A 13,600-nucleotide genomic window follows, 5' to 3' on the forward strand; every position below is an offset into this window, starting at 1 on the left:
TGCGGATTTTCAAAAGGTGTGTGGGTAGGTGCCCCACAGATACAGAAGCACTTCCTGGACCCAACAATGCAACGCAATTCACGTTCTAGTTTTCCCCATTCGTGACATCACCACGTAGCATCGCCGTCTTCCACAAGCGCTGAGTAAGTTTATGTTCCTGCAATCGCCCCGAAGGCTTGCTTAGTCAACACTAAGTCCACGAGCTAAGCATGACAGCCTCTCAGCGGATTCAAATGTCGCACAAACTTCACAACAGAACGGCGAGGAGACACGCATTCTAATGTTATGCACTCGCAGGCGAGTGTAGTGTCGGGCCCCGGGCCTATGAATGAAGCACTCGTGGACACAGGTGTACTAGTGGTGGTCAGTGTAATGCCTGCCACGCCCAGAGCCCTGGGCTTTTTATTAACCTTTGTGCGTGCCGTCCGAGGGGACGTCGGGCTCACCCAACTCCGGCTAAGCTAGGGGGGGGGTGTGACCCTAACACACGCGCGCGGACCCTCGGGCAATGGTTCGGTCCGTCGCGCAACATTACATTCCTCCTTTACCCAGAATTGAAACCCAACGAAACTAGTCGCCTATAGCGACTCAACAGTTTAACAGTCTCTAACAAAAAGTCTCATGGAAAACAAAGGAACAGTCTTACTTGGTTATCTGTTGGAGGGGCAGCCTTCCCTCACTCCCACAGTTGACAGCGAGCCACAAAGTCTCTGTACCTCTGGGACGGTCACGGGTGCGGGCGTAGGTGATACTGGCTCTGGCTGCGCCCATCCGATTGGGTGAGAAACATGTCCTCTGAGCCGTCCGCCACCACCGGGTCCGGGCGGCTCGGCGCCGCTTGTGGCACCTCCTCCCTTTCAGTTGACGCCGAAGAGTCCTTTCCGGCGTTCTCCGCCCTCCGGGGCTCTTCCGCTCCTGGGGGTTCCGAGGGCTGTGAGATGGGGTTGGGTAGTAGTCTTCAAACTCCTGGAGGTCTTCCTCCTCTTCGCGCGGGGCTTTCTTGAAAAATGACACGTTTCTAGTTACTTTTTCGCCGCCTCTGACGGCCGTGACCAGGGTCCCTTGTACATTGGTGACAGTCCATGGGGCCAGCTCGAAGGGCAGGCGGAATTTCCCCCCGGGGTGCCGGTCTTTCACTAGCACCTGGTCGCCGACCTGGATTGTACTGTCCGCCGCTCTCCGCCGCCGGGAGGCCTCTTGGTTCGTTTTTAGTCGATTTTCTGTGGAGCGATTGGGTGGGTCTGGTGATGACTCCCACACCGGGTGGTGCGGGATAGTGTCCTGGATCGCTCGGCCCAGACATAGGTGGCTCGGGGGAACCCCGGTGGTGCAGTGGGGTGTCAGCCGGTATTCACGCAGGAATTGGTAGAGGGCTAGCTCGACGTTGAGGCCGTCTGCCAGGGCAATCTGAACAGTTTTGTTTAGAGTCCTCATCAGTCTCTCAACCTCTCCGTTTGCTTGCGGCCACCGTGGGGTTATGCGGCGGTGTTTGATGCCGTGGGATTGCAGGTACTCGGCCAGTTCTGTGCCGTTGAATGGTGGACCGTTGTCCGTGCGCAGCTCACTTAGGAGTCCGTGGGTGGCCATGACCTTCTCCAGCTTGGGGATCACGTCTGCTGCTGCTGTTGAGGGGACAATCTCTACCTCGGGGTACCGCGAGTAGTCATCTACCACAACTAGCATGTGTCGTCCTCCAGGTAGACTGCCGAAATCGGCGCTGGCTCGCACCCACGGCGAGGTCGGGCCCTCTTCCGTGATCACGGGTGCTGGGGGGTCGGGTAGGCTGGTCGCCAAACACACCGGGCACCGCTGGACCGTGTCTTCAACCAACTTGTCGAGTCCCGGGAACCAGAGCTTGCACCTGAGGCGGTTCTTCGACTTGACAATGCCTTGGTGAGCGCCATGCGCCAGGAGGGCGGCCCGTTGGGTGAGGCTGCCGGGCAGTACCAGGCGGGGGCCTCTCAGGAGACATCCTTCGGGGGACACCGATAATTCGTTCCTGACGATGTAGAGCGCTTTCAGTGACGCCTGGGCCTCGGGCGTGCGAAAGGACGACGGGCTTTGGAGCGGCTTCCAATCTCCAGACGCGACCGCTCTGATGGCCATCTGCAGACAGTCGTCTCCTTCGGTAGCCAGCGCAACCTCTTTGAGGGACATCGGCAGGGGTCGGGACCTTTCCACAATCATCCGGACATACTCCTCGGTAGCGGCCGCCTCCGTGGCCTCCACGTCCGTGGCCGGGCGGGCGTGTCTGGACAGGAAATCTGCCGGATTTCGGGCGCCTGGTCGGTACTCAACAGTGAATTGGAACTCTTGGAGCTGGAGGACCCATTTCTCTATCCGCGGGGGAGGGCGTGATGACGAGCCTTGGAACAGCGGGACTAGGGGCTTGTGATCAGTGATCACCACAAACGGGTGTCCATACAGGTAGATGTGGAAGTGGCGGCACCCCCACAGGATCGCAATGGCCTCCTTCTCGATCTGCGAGTACCGCTGCTCTGTTGGCGTGAGTGTTCTGCTTGCGTACGCGACGGGGGCCCACTCTCCGCACCTCTGCTGCTGGGCTAGCACGGCTCCTAGGCCTGTCGGGCTGGCGTCCACTATGAGTTGTGAATCGAGCCGGGGGTCGAAGTATGCTAGGGTGGTGTCCGCCGAGAGCGCCTCTTTGGTTCTCTGGAACGACTCTTGCTGTGCGGGGCCCCACTCCCAGGTGGCGGAGGCTTTGGTGAGGTCGCGGAGGGGCCCCGTGAGGTCAGACAGGTCTCGGATGAACCTCCCGCAGTACGTGACCATTCCCAGGAAACTGCGGACAGCCGTCACGGAGGTAGGCGCGGGGGCCGCGTGTATGTCGTTAACCTTATCCGGGTCCGGGCCTATCCCTTGGTCGGAGAATCGGTATCCGAAGAAGCTAATGTCTTTGCGCAGGAAGTCACATTTGTCCCTGTGGAGGGTAAGGCCTCGTTCCTGCAGCCGGGAGAACACAGCTCGGAGGCGTCGGATATGTTCATCCAGAGTAGGGGCATGGACGAGGATGTCGTCGCTGACGTTCAGGACTCCGTCCAGCCCCTGCAGGACATTCTGGATAATGTTCTGGAACACCTCCGCTGCGCTCGAGATCCCAAAATTGAGCCGGGTGTAGCGCCAGAGGCCGGCGTGCGTGGAAAATGTGGTGATTGGGCGGGAATCGGGGTGCAACGGGATCTGGTGGTATCCCGACCTCAGGTCCATCTTGGAGAACCATTTGGAGCCTGATAGCTCTCCCACGATGTCGTCGATGGTCGGCGTCAGGTGGCGCTCGCGTCTGATGGCCAGGTTGGGGACGCGCATGTCCACACAGATCCGCACTGCGTCCGGCTGTTTCGGTTTTTTCGCCACCACGAGGGGTGACACCCATGGGGTGGGTCCGCTTACCCGTTCGATAATTCCCGCTTGCTCCAGTGTCCGTAGTTCGGCTTCCACTTTGGGTCGTAGGTGGAACGCGATGCGTCGATGCCGGAGGGCTACTGGGGCGACTGTCCTGTCGATGTGGAGGTGTACGGCGGGTCCTCTGAGGCACCCGATTCCGTCGAATAGGGCTGTATGCTCCTGCACCAGATGGTCGAGGTTGCTTGTTTGGACGGTGAGGGCGAAGTGGATCAGGCCCAGGTCTTGGGCTGTCCGGCACCCCACTAGGAATCCTGTCCCTTCCTGTGACACGTATATTTTGGTGGGCAGCCGAGTGGTGTCGTGGGATAGGTCTGTCCTGAAAGCCCCGCACAGGCGTAGGGGGCGATGGGTGCCGTAGGCATATACTTGCACCCTCGTTGGCCGAAGTGGTGGAGCGCTCCTCAGCGTCCGGTATACGCTGGCCGCCATCAGGTTGATGGAGGCACCGGTGTCGATCAGAGCCGGTACGGCCTGGTCCTGTACTGAGACTGTGCACATGGGTCCGGTTGACGGGGTCGCGGCCAGGGTGTTGAGCATCCGCACCACGTGCACTGAGGCGACATCCGCTTCGTCGTCGTCATCCATGTCGCTGTTGGCGGAGGTGCTGGGTAGGGGTGCCAGCTGTCTCACCCTCCTGGGCGGGCCTCCTTGCTTCTTCCTTGATGTGGACAGGCATACACTCGCAAAGTGGTTGGCTTTGCCACATGCGCTGCAGATTTTGCCTTGGGCCGGGCACGCCCCTTTGTGTGGTGTCGCTCCTCCACACCATACACAAGCTCGGCTGGGAGACGGTTGGACAGGCCTCGGGCTCCTCCGCTGGGGATGCTTCGTGCGGGTGTCGGCTACCTCCGCCGTGATGGCGCACACCGGTTCTGTTTTGATGGTGACTGCCGGCTTCGGCTCCATGTGCGCGGCTCTGGCCTTGGACAGTTCCTTCGAGCGGCCTAGCGTGAGGATGTCGCGCATCGGCATGTTGTCCGCCTCCAGTACCCTTTCACGGAGCTTGGACGACGCGCAGCCTTGGATGAACTGTGCGCGGATCTCGTCGTCCGCATCGGGGAGCGTGCACGTGCTGGCAAGTTTTTTGAGCCTGGCGTAGAAGACGTCCACCGACTCCTCTGGGAGCTGGCGGGCTTGGCGGAGCAGGAAACGGTCATAGTCTGCACTTGCAAACGGTTCAAAGTACGCTGTGATGGCGTCGCGTAGCGTGGCGTAGGTCATGGGTGGCCCAGCTTCCACCACGTCTTTAGAAATGTCATGGATCGCCTCACCTCCCAGGTGCAATAGCATGGCGCGCCTCCTCACCACCGCGACTTCCGCCGCCACGAAGTAGTTCTCCAAACGTTCCACCCATTTCTTCCAGCGTGCGGCTTGAGATGTCGGGGTGCCCGTGACCTCGAAAGGTTCGAGGGGTGGCACGTTGGTCATACTCGCTGAAGGCGGCAGCCGGGGGCGTCACCGACTCACCACTGGGGCACACCGCACACCCAGGCGTCGTCTGCAGGCAGGTAGGTCGAGTGGAGGGCCGGGGGCCGTCCAGGGGGGGTGCAGGGCCAGCCAGGGGCTTCCTTCGCAGCCAAAACGGGCCTCACGCGAGATGCGTGGGGAACGGCAGGGCCGGGCCACGTGTTGCACGCGAGATGCGTGAGAGACTGCAGGCAGGTCCCAGCGTTCCGCGCGCGCAGGCCCCGTAGCAGAGGCAGGCAGCCGGAGGAGGAGGAACCAGTCTTCGCCGGCCTGGAAGGCAGTCGGGAGCGTCGGCACACAGGTGAGGGCCAGCAGGGGACCTCGCAGGGCTGCCAGGGGGGGCCAGGGGCAGCGCAGGGGCCGGGCCAAAAGCAGGTGGCAGGAACCGCTCCTTGGGCAAGAGCGAGGGTTCGATATCACTCGATGGGGTGGCGAGACCACTCTCGTCGCCAGTGTAGTGTCGGGCCCCGGGCCTATGAATGAAGCACTCGTGGACACAGGTGTACTAGTGGTGGTCAGTGTAATGCCTGCCACGCCCAGAGCCCTGGGCTTTTTATTAACCTTTGTGCGTGCCGTCCGAGGGGACGTCGGGCTCATCCAACTCCGGCTACGCTAGGGGGGGGTGTGACCCTAACACACGCGCGCGGACCCTCGGGCAATGGTTCGGTCCGTCGCGCAACATTACAGCGAGGTTCGATCGTTACCTCCGATGGCTTGCGCTGCGCTGCCCCCAACAAATTCAATTCTTAGTGAATGCAGCTGCCACACCCAAGCTTAAAGCAGGAAACTTAGTAAAGATGAATACAAATCAAAAGTCCCAGCAGTCCACTGCTTACAAGTGTATGCTCACTGCTTTTGCTGCACACTTTGTTGGCAAACAGGCAAGCAAGGTTGCTGGAAATGCTGCCAGTTGCTCGGAGCGTAACACTTGGACTATCCCGATGCAGCAGAGTTGTCCAATTATGTCAGGTGTACATTGACACATCTAGAATGGTGCCGCACAGTAATATATTTCCTGCTGGTCGCTGTTAAAACAAAGATGCCAGTTCTCTCCGAATGACTGCTAGAACTGCAGCCCACAACCCGATGCATACATGCCTTTAACTGACGGTTCCAAATTAGGGGTGGGCGTAATTTGCAAAATTCAATTTCGCAAATTATCACGAAAAAGTTAAAAATCTCCGCAAACACGCAGAAATATCGCGAAGATGCAGAAGTTTTTTTCCCACCCGTTCGCGGTATTTTCTGCATGGTCGCGGCTCGCCAACTTACCCATGCGGTTGCTCGCGGGCGCGGCCATCTTGTTTTCACTTGTCTCGCGGTGCATGATCGCGAGAAGAAAGACGTGATCGCGCAACGAATGACGTTAATGCGGGCACGAACTGTCGCGAGACAGCGCCAGTGGTTACCAACAATCCAACATCTCGTGGAGAACGCAGCCGGAACGGGAAAACTTGTCGGCGAACGCGGGGATTCAGGTAAGGCGATCGCGCGCATACGAGAATTTATTCTTTTACAGCGCGAGCAAGCAAAAAATTTTCGGTAAAATGCGGATTGCGGAAATTTTGACATTTTCGCGCCCTCCGCGGAATGCAAAAATGTCAAATTATCGCAATTTCCGCAAGCGGAATGGAATTTTAGCCCAGGCCTATTCCAAATACCAAATGACAGGAGGCTGAGTAGTAGGTTGTTTGTAGATCAGCTGGTTTCAAGCCACTCAATGTCATTTCTGAAGGTAGTCAATCTTTAAACCACACTGGTTAGCGCACAATTCATATTCACATCCATTGATGTAAGGAAGGTCAAATGCACAAGGCAGGTGTCCAGATGGTAAAGGACACTGGTGGGGCTAAAGAAGGCATTCTTTTCTTCCTAACTTGAAGCTTCTTCACATCAGGTTTCTATAGGTTTTTTTCTCCAAATCGTTGCCATTGTTGGATTCCAAAGTAAGTCCACAGGTAGCCATGAAGTAGGTTATAAATTAGAGGTTTATTAAGCTTAGTTACAGGATGGTACATAGGATAATAGGTACAGCCCCACAAGGAGCAGCATCCTTGCTACTCAGCCCACACACTTAAACTGTCTCTCTGTCAACCACACCAAGCACTCCAGCATTCCACTACCTCATCAAGCATTCCAACATACCACACACATCACATACTGGCTGAGCAGCAGGAAACGGGTAGCTAAGGGAAAGGATGCAAAGCTACAATACACATTACAACATTTTGCAGACAGACTGGAAGGACTGATCAGAGGTAGAGAAACATGTATGAAGGTCCTTATATTTAATTGGCGGAGAAAGTGTTTAACTGGCCCTTTTACAATAACATAACCAGCTGAGAAATAATGATATGCAAGTGTGTATGTCATTCAGGAAGTCCCATTCAAAAACAAATGTGCTGAATTCTGGGAAGAAAAAAGGTTCGGTAAAATTGTAACTGCCACTTATAAGCAAAATAACAGTACGGAGATGAAGAAGATACCTTTGATTGAAAAAAGTAACATCACACAAAACTACTGAAAGCACAACTTGCTGCGAAGAAAGGAATATCACAAAATAAGGCAACCACCAAGTGTACAAAACATTTCCCCAAAATGCAAGTTATTCTCTATAGCCATTTTTTCTTTTTAGTTTCATTAAGCATGAATTTGTTTGCACCAACCTTAATAATAGAAATCATGTACAGAGCAAGGCACACAATAAAAAGGGATATCATCAGTTTGGATCCCAAAAAACTGTGAGGAGCTGCATTCAACACTACCACCCATAGATTTCTCAAAGGAATTCTATGGCTTTCAGATGGCCTTTCTGGCTGCCATGAACCATAAAACGTGTTTTACTGGTGCTATCATATGCGCAACATTTGAAAAATATAACCATAGTACCTAGTTCCTGAAGTTGACAGCAGAGTAGACAGACTCAAACTTGTGGCTAATCAGGAGTTAGATGTCAGGTTGGAACCAATGGGGAGGCCTGTAGTAGAGTCGGACCACGGAGCATGAAGATGCACGTTATCGCTGGCATGGCTTTCGGTGCTAAAGCGCAGAATGTAGCAGTACTATGATTAGGGGTGGGCGAAAATTCCGCTCTGCCGGCAGAGTTTTCAGAATTTGCCCACCCTGGCGTTCCAGTTGGAACGTGGAGTTCCGAAAAAACTCTGCCAACCACCACGTGGTGGAGTATTTCTAGCTCGCGCACAGCTCCTCAACGTAGCATGACTGAGAATACGCGTTCCATAGCGCAATTTTCGGGTGCTAGAACGCCTACCGGCAAGATTTCTCAATGCGGGCGGTTATGGCAGATCACGACCGTTCATGTTGAGAAAGCTGCCACTCGAGGAGAAAATCTACTCTGGTGGCAGAAAGAAGCAGCACCCTCTAGCAAGCCGTGTGGTCCAGTTCACGCTGATTTAACTGTGCGGAACAAGCTCCTGGCACTAAAAATCAGAGGGAACCGTGCAACGTTTGAATTCCACCCACTCACTGAACTAAGCTGAATCTCGCAAAGTTTTTATGTAACTCTGCGGAATTCTGCAGTGTGAATCTACGTGAGTTCCGCCCACCCCTAATCATAACATGGCATGCTCAGTCGAGCCCAGATCACCGCTGACAGTGATGCAGGTAATCATAGCTTTCTTTTTAATACAGCCCTAAAAAAGCACCTCAATTTCAAACCTGTTTGTTAGGTAATATAAAATGTCTATATTTAATCATTCAAAGCCTGCTGATCGCAAAGTAGTATTTGAAAGATTTAAAGAGATGCGGCCAGATAGCAAACATTTGTGTGTACTCTCTTATTTCTAGTATAGCCTTGATTGCTACAATATTACAAAGATCAGTTTGAAAGTTCTTAGAAATCGTGGTGTGTCAAGATTACCTACCACTCGCATTTGTCGTTGAGTAAAAAAAGCAATTTTAAGACTACTACGATGACAGCAGCAGCCTGAACTTCGTAATGGACCATACGGGCTGATTTAGCTACTGGGTCAAAAGTCAAAAACTGTTCTTCTCCAATTCCCGTCTTCTTCACCACTCTGCAAGTCCAATTGTGTAATTCATCTGAAAAAAATATATAACAAAATAAAGCAATATATAAATGCTACCTTGGTGAAAATGTTTAGGATAAAATAATGTTTTACATTCATTTTTTGTAGCACAGCTCTCAAAAACAGGTGTTCTAGATAGACATTGCGCACTACACCGCGTGTCTTGAATGAATAGCATTTTGCCAACCTCCCTATATAATACAAAATAGTTAATTCACCAAAACTTTTTTTTTGGTTAAATTAATATTTATTGTTCTATAGAAAAATATGCTTGGTCAACATTACAGACATCGTGAGATGACAAGTTGTTCCAATCTATTTTCGCAATAGGAAAGCATCATCATGAAACAGCTATTTACAAAATATGTCTAACAGCCTATTCACAGCCTATGCAACGTAATCCTAAACGAGAAATACAAAAAAAAAAAAAAAATGGAAAAGAAAAAACACTGTACAACATTACACAGAATGAAACCCAAACAGTGCTAACACAGTGTATACAGTAAGGGCTAAGACTTGGCATATTATAGTGGAAATGCGTGTTCTGTACATTGAGAATCAGTTCTATGTATACACAGGAGTGTTACGAGTGAACCCGAACAATATGTTGTACAGCGGGAGAGTGTTGCAGATGGCACGGGGGGGGGCGCACTAATTCTCAATCCTTGATGCTGGTTATACCCAGTTGTGAACACAATAGAACATCAGGTGGTTGTGTGATTCAAACACTTCTTTACTTATGCATGAGGAACATTTTACTCAATAAACATGACCTCAAGTTACTTTAGTAGTAGTTGAAAAAACGTTTTCAAACTTATGCAATTGGTGTGATGAAAGAAAAGAGAAACCCCATTCAATTCAATGGATGTGCAGTGAATAATTTGTGGAAAAACATGTGCAAATTGTGGAAATGTTACTAAAACTAACAATAGTGTAACTCCAAAAATACATCAACTGAGCTAAAATTCAGTCTTCACCAATCCAAAAAAAGTTAAACCAGAGCAATACATTCACAGAAAAGGCTCTTGGTAATAGGACATTAAGAGGGTCCAGATGTACCGAATATGAATGTATGACTTTACTATGCATACATTCACCACTCATGGCTTTACAACGTGGTCGTTACAACAAACCGCGTTGTTGCCACGCATGCCATTACATCGCAAGTCGTAACAACGACTTGCTGTAGGGGGCGCACTGGACTTAGCTGCATGTCCCCTACAGCAAGTCATTGTTGCGACTTGCGATGTAATGGCATGCGTGGTAACAACGTGGTCGTTGTAACGACCGCATTGTAAAGTTACCGGTTGTGTTTACAGCGTTGTAAACGCTGTTTCTCAACAAATATGGGCTTGTTATACCCAGCGGCGACTACTCCGCAATGGCGAAAGAGCGTCGCCCCACTGCCTGGCTCAGAGCCAGCACATTAAAAATAAAACCATGTTCTAGCATTTTTTTCTTTTTCCTGGCTCTGAGCCAGCGCTGTAGGATGGGGCGGAGCCGAGGCATGGGAGGGTGGAGGAGGAGTGCTATGTGCACTACCTAAGTGCGCATATGTGTTTAGCCAGCCGTCTTAGGCCGGCCAAAACATACATGCGCACTTAGGTTTCCCCAGCCCGGCTGCTTTGAACAGCCGGGCAGGAGAAACTCCACAGACTCCCTGGTCTGAGAGGAGCGTCTTTCTAGCCCGCTCAGGCCAATCCCTGCACTGCTCTGCAGCACGGAGATTGGATGGGAGTCTGTCCCAGGGACTACTGGGACCAGGAAGAGGAGAGGAGGAACGACTGGATGCGGCCGGCGGCTTCAGGTAAGTTATTTTTTTCATATATATATTATCACTAACCCCCCACAAACCCCCGTCCCAGCCGCGACCCATCCAGCGTTCCCTCCACCTGCCCGCCACCCTTTGCTTGTGGCACAAGCCACTGGTTATACCCTTCCCTTCATGGTCGACGTTGGTGATTTGGCTTCCACCCATCGCATGCACACAGGCAATATCATGCCAGACTCACACCCTCCAATTTTTTCCTGATGATTCTCATGACTTCCCCTTCTGCTACAGCCCATTTTTGCAATTCCTTTAAACAGATTTTAATATGTGTGGCCATCGCTGCTTCCTCGCTTTCCATGTGATAGCTAACCTGCACTTGAATGGGAAACGGCAACTACAACGCAGCCGTTTCCACGCATGACATTAACCACGCATGCGTGGTTAACGCGAATAGCCTTTACCATGCATACCTTTACTACGAGATACGTAGTAAAGGCATGTGTGGTAAAGGTAAGGGGGCTTGGGGGGTCTTTCCCCCCAAAAAAATAAATAAACGGCTGAAAAAAAACTCACCAGTTGAAGTTGCGATGTGGAGGAAATCGGCATCATTAGGGGAACCGGAAAGACACTTCCGGTTCCTCTTTACGATGTGCGACATGACATCGGAAGAGCTTGGAGAGGTAAGGGGGATATTAGTATTTAACAAAATAATAATAAGGGATGAGGGGGTTGTATAGAGAAGGGGTAAAATATTAGGGTTAAAGGGAGGGGTATTTAATACAAGGGTTTGTGGGTGGGAATCAAAGCAGTATATGGAAATGGGGATGGGATCGGAGATAACCTTTAGCAAGAACATGCCATTAACATGCATGGTTTAACAACGAAAAACGTTGTAAAAGCATGTGTGCTAAAGGCATTTTCGTGGTAAAGGTTATGCGTACTAATGGCATTCTCGTTGTAACGCATGCGTGGTAAAGGCATGCGTTGCAACGGAATGCATTGTAATATCAAACAACCCACTTGAATAGTATCAATGCTAGATGAACAAATTTGCATAGATAATTATCACCTTTTGACCATGTCATCATCCCCAATGGGCAGAGTTCTGGGGATGTTGTAAAACTCTGTTGGTTCATCACCTCTCCCCATGCTATCCGTATTATTGGACATTCCTACACCATGTGATAAAAGCCGGCTTTCGGCTATTGGCATCTACGTCAATTTGAGGACCCCCCCATTCATGTGACAAACACCTTGGGGTGAGGGATTTCCAGGGTAAATAGTTCAATTGAGTGGCTCTAAGCCTGGGGTTACGGGATACTGTTTTCACATACTCCAGTGTCCCACACCATTTTTGTCCTGGATATTCACACCTATGTCTCACTCCCACTTACGTTCCACATCCACTGTCGCCTCCTTCTTTTATGTCAGCTGTGATACACATAATGTGGCGATAGAGTCCTACCATGTCCTTCTGTTAGAGTGCATTGCTCTTTAGTGCCCACCAAGCATAGTACGTGTTCTTATTGAACCCTCATCCACATGCTAATCATGTGGCATGGTCCATCGTCGGGTCCTCACTTGTTGAGGTGCTCATCACCAGGTGGGCTCAGCCTCGCAGGGGGAGGGAGCACTTTGATATTCTCTATGTTCTTAATGGGATCTTAGGACAAAAAACATTGAAAATAGATCTAGAGAACCCTAACCCAATTATTTCATAAGAGGGGCCCTGTGATATGGTTAAAACATAACATGACACAAAGAGGCATTTACACGATGGCTGCTGGTAAGTACAGCTTAGAGATGGGCAGGGAGGCACATGCGCACTCACACCCATGCATTCACATGCAAACACGCACACATACACAACCATTCACAACACTCACAAATACACAAACATACATGCACGCACCCGTCAATTAAAACACAACACTCACCTGCTGCAGCTTTCAGTGAGGGAAGCCTCGGGAGTGCCAGGAGGGTTGGGACTGCTGCCTCCCCTCACTGGCTGTGACAGGAGCTGTGACATCCTCAGCCGAGCCACTTTCAGCTCAGGCAGCCAGGCACCTGCGCATTTAGCGCATGTCTAGCACCTGGCCGCCTGACCTGAAAATAAAAAGTCTCTGTCATGATGACCTTTGCTCAGCCTGATAGGCACTCTAAGTCCAAAAGGTGTAGGGGCACAGCCCCTCTGCCCTTATGGACAGGGGGCCACGCCCCTACAACTTATGGAGAGGCCACTGCTGCAACCTGAGCCTGTGGGTCTTTTCTAGATCGACAGAGAGGATTCCCCCCTTTTATGGTATATCAGCCAATACCTCAGTTCTATCCTGGATCATATCCCCTGAATTTTGGACCAAACTATAATGCAGCACCAAACAGGATGCCATTTTTAGGTCTCGCCTAGCGACGCAGCACAAAGCGCTCTCGCGGTCTATTGTTGTCGACTTGAACTTGGAAGAGGGGCAGGAGATGTGGACGCGGACTAAGGACAGCAGTTGTGCACGCGTACGGCGGCGTTACCACAACTCGCAGGACAGGAGATGTGCACGCGGCAGCTTGCGCCACGTTTACACACCTCCTACTTCCTTGCTGAACAAGTCAGAGGAGCACGCGTACGGTGGCGTTACCACAACTCGCAGGACAGGAGATGTGCATGCGGCAGCTTGCGCCGCGTATACATGCCTCCTGCTTCCTTGCTGACCAAGTCAGAGGACTGCAGATGTGCACGCGCCAAATTGCGACGCGTTACCACGCCTCGTGCGCTGCTGCGGGGGCCCAGTGTCGGTGCAGTGACTCTCCTGTTCTGTCCAAGACGGGACAGAAAAATGCAGGTTAGTAAAGTGCCGTGGCGCATTACAACATGGGCCTCAGAAGTTTCCTGTTT

The 13,600-nt window shown here is 51.8% G+C and overlaps 1 protein-coding gene across 1 annotated transcript in view; it reads right to left on the bottom strand.

The window, feature by feature from the left end:
- Positions 1–13,600, bottom strand: part of TAF1B (TATA-box binding protein associated factor, RNA polymerase I subunit B) — a 1,023,302-nt gene that overhangs the window by 308,061 nt on the left and 701,641 nt on the right. The window contains exon 10 of the mRNA XM_085610722.1: positions 8,778–8,955. Within this exon, the coding sequence (XP_085466848.1) occupies positions 8,778–8,955 (178 nt within the window). The remainder of the gene's footprint in view (positions 1–8,777; positions 8,956–13,600) is intronic.

Source organism: Triturus cristatus, chromosome 6, assembly GCF_964204655.1.
Source record: "Triturus cristatus chromosome 6, aTriCri1.1, whole genome shotgun sequence".
In the NCBI taxonomy this organism is placed as follows: domain Eukaryota; kingdom Metazoa; phylum Chordata; class Amphibia; order Caudata; family Salamandridae; genus Triturus; species Triturus cristatus.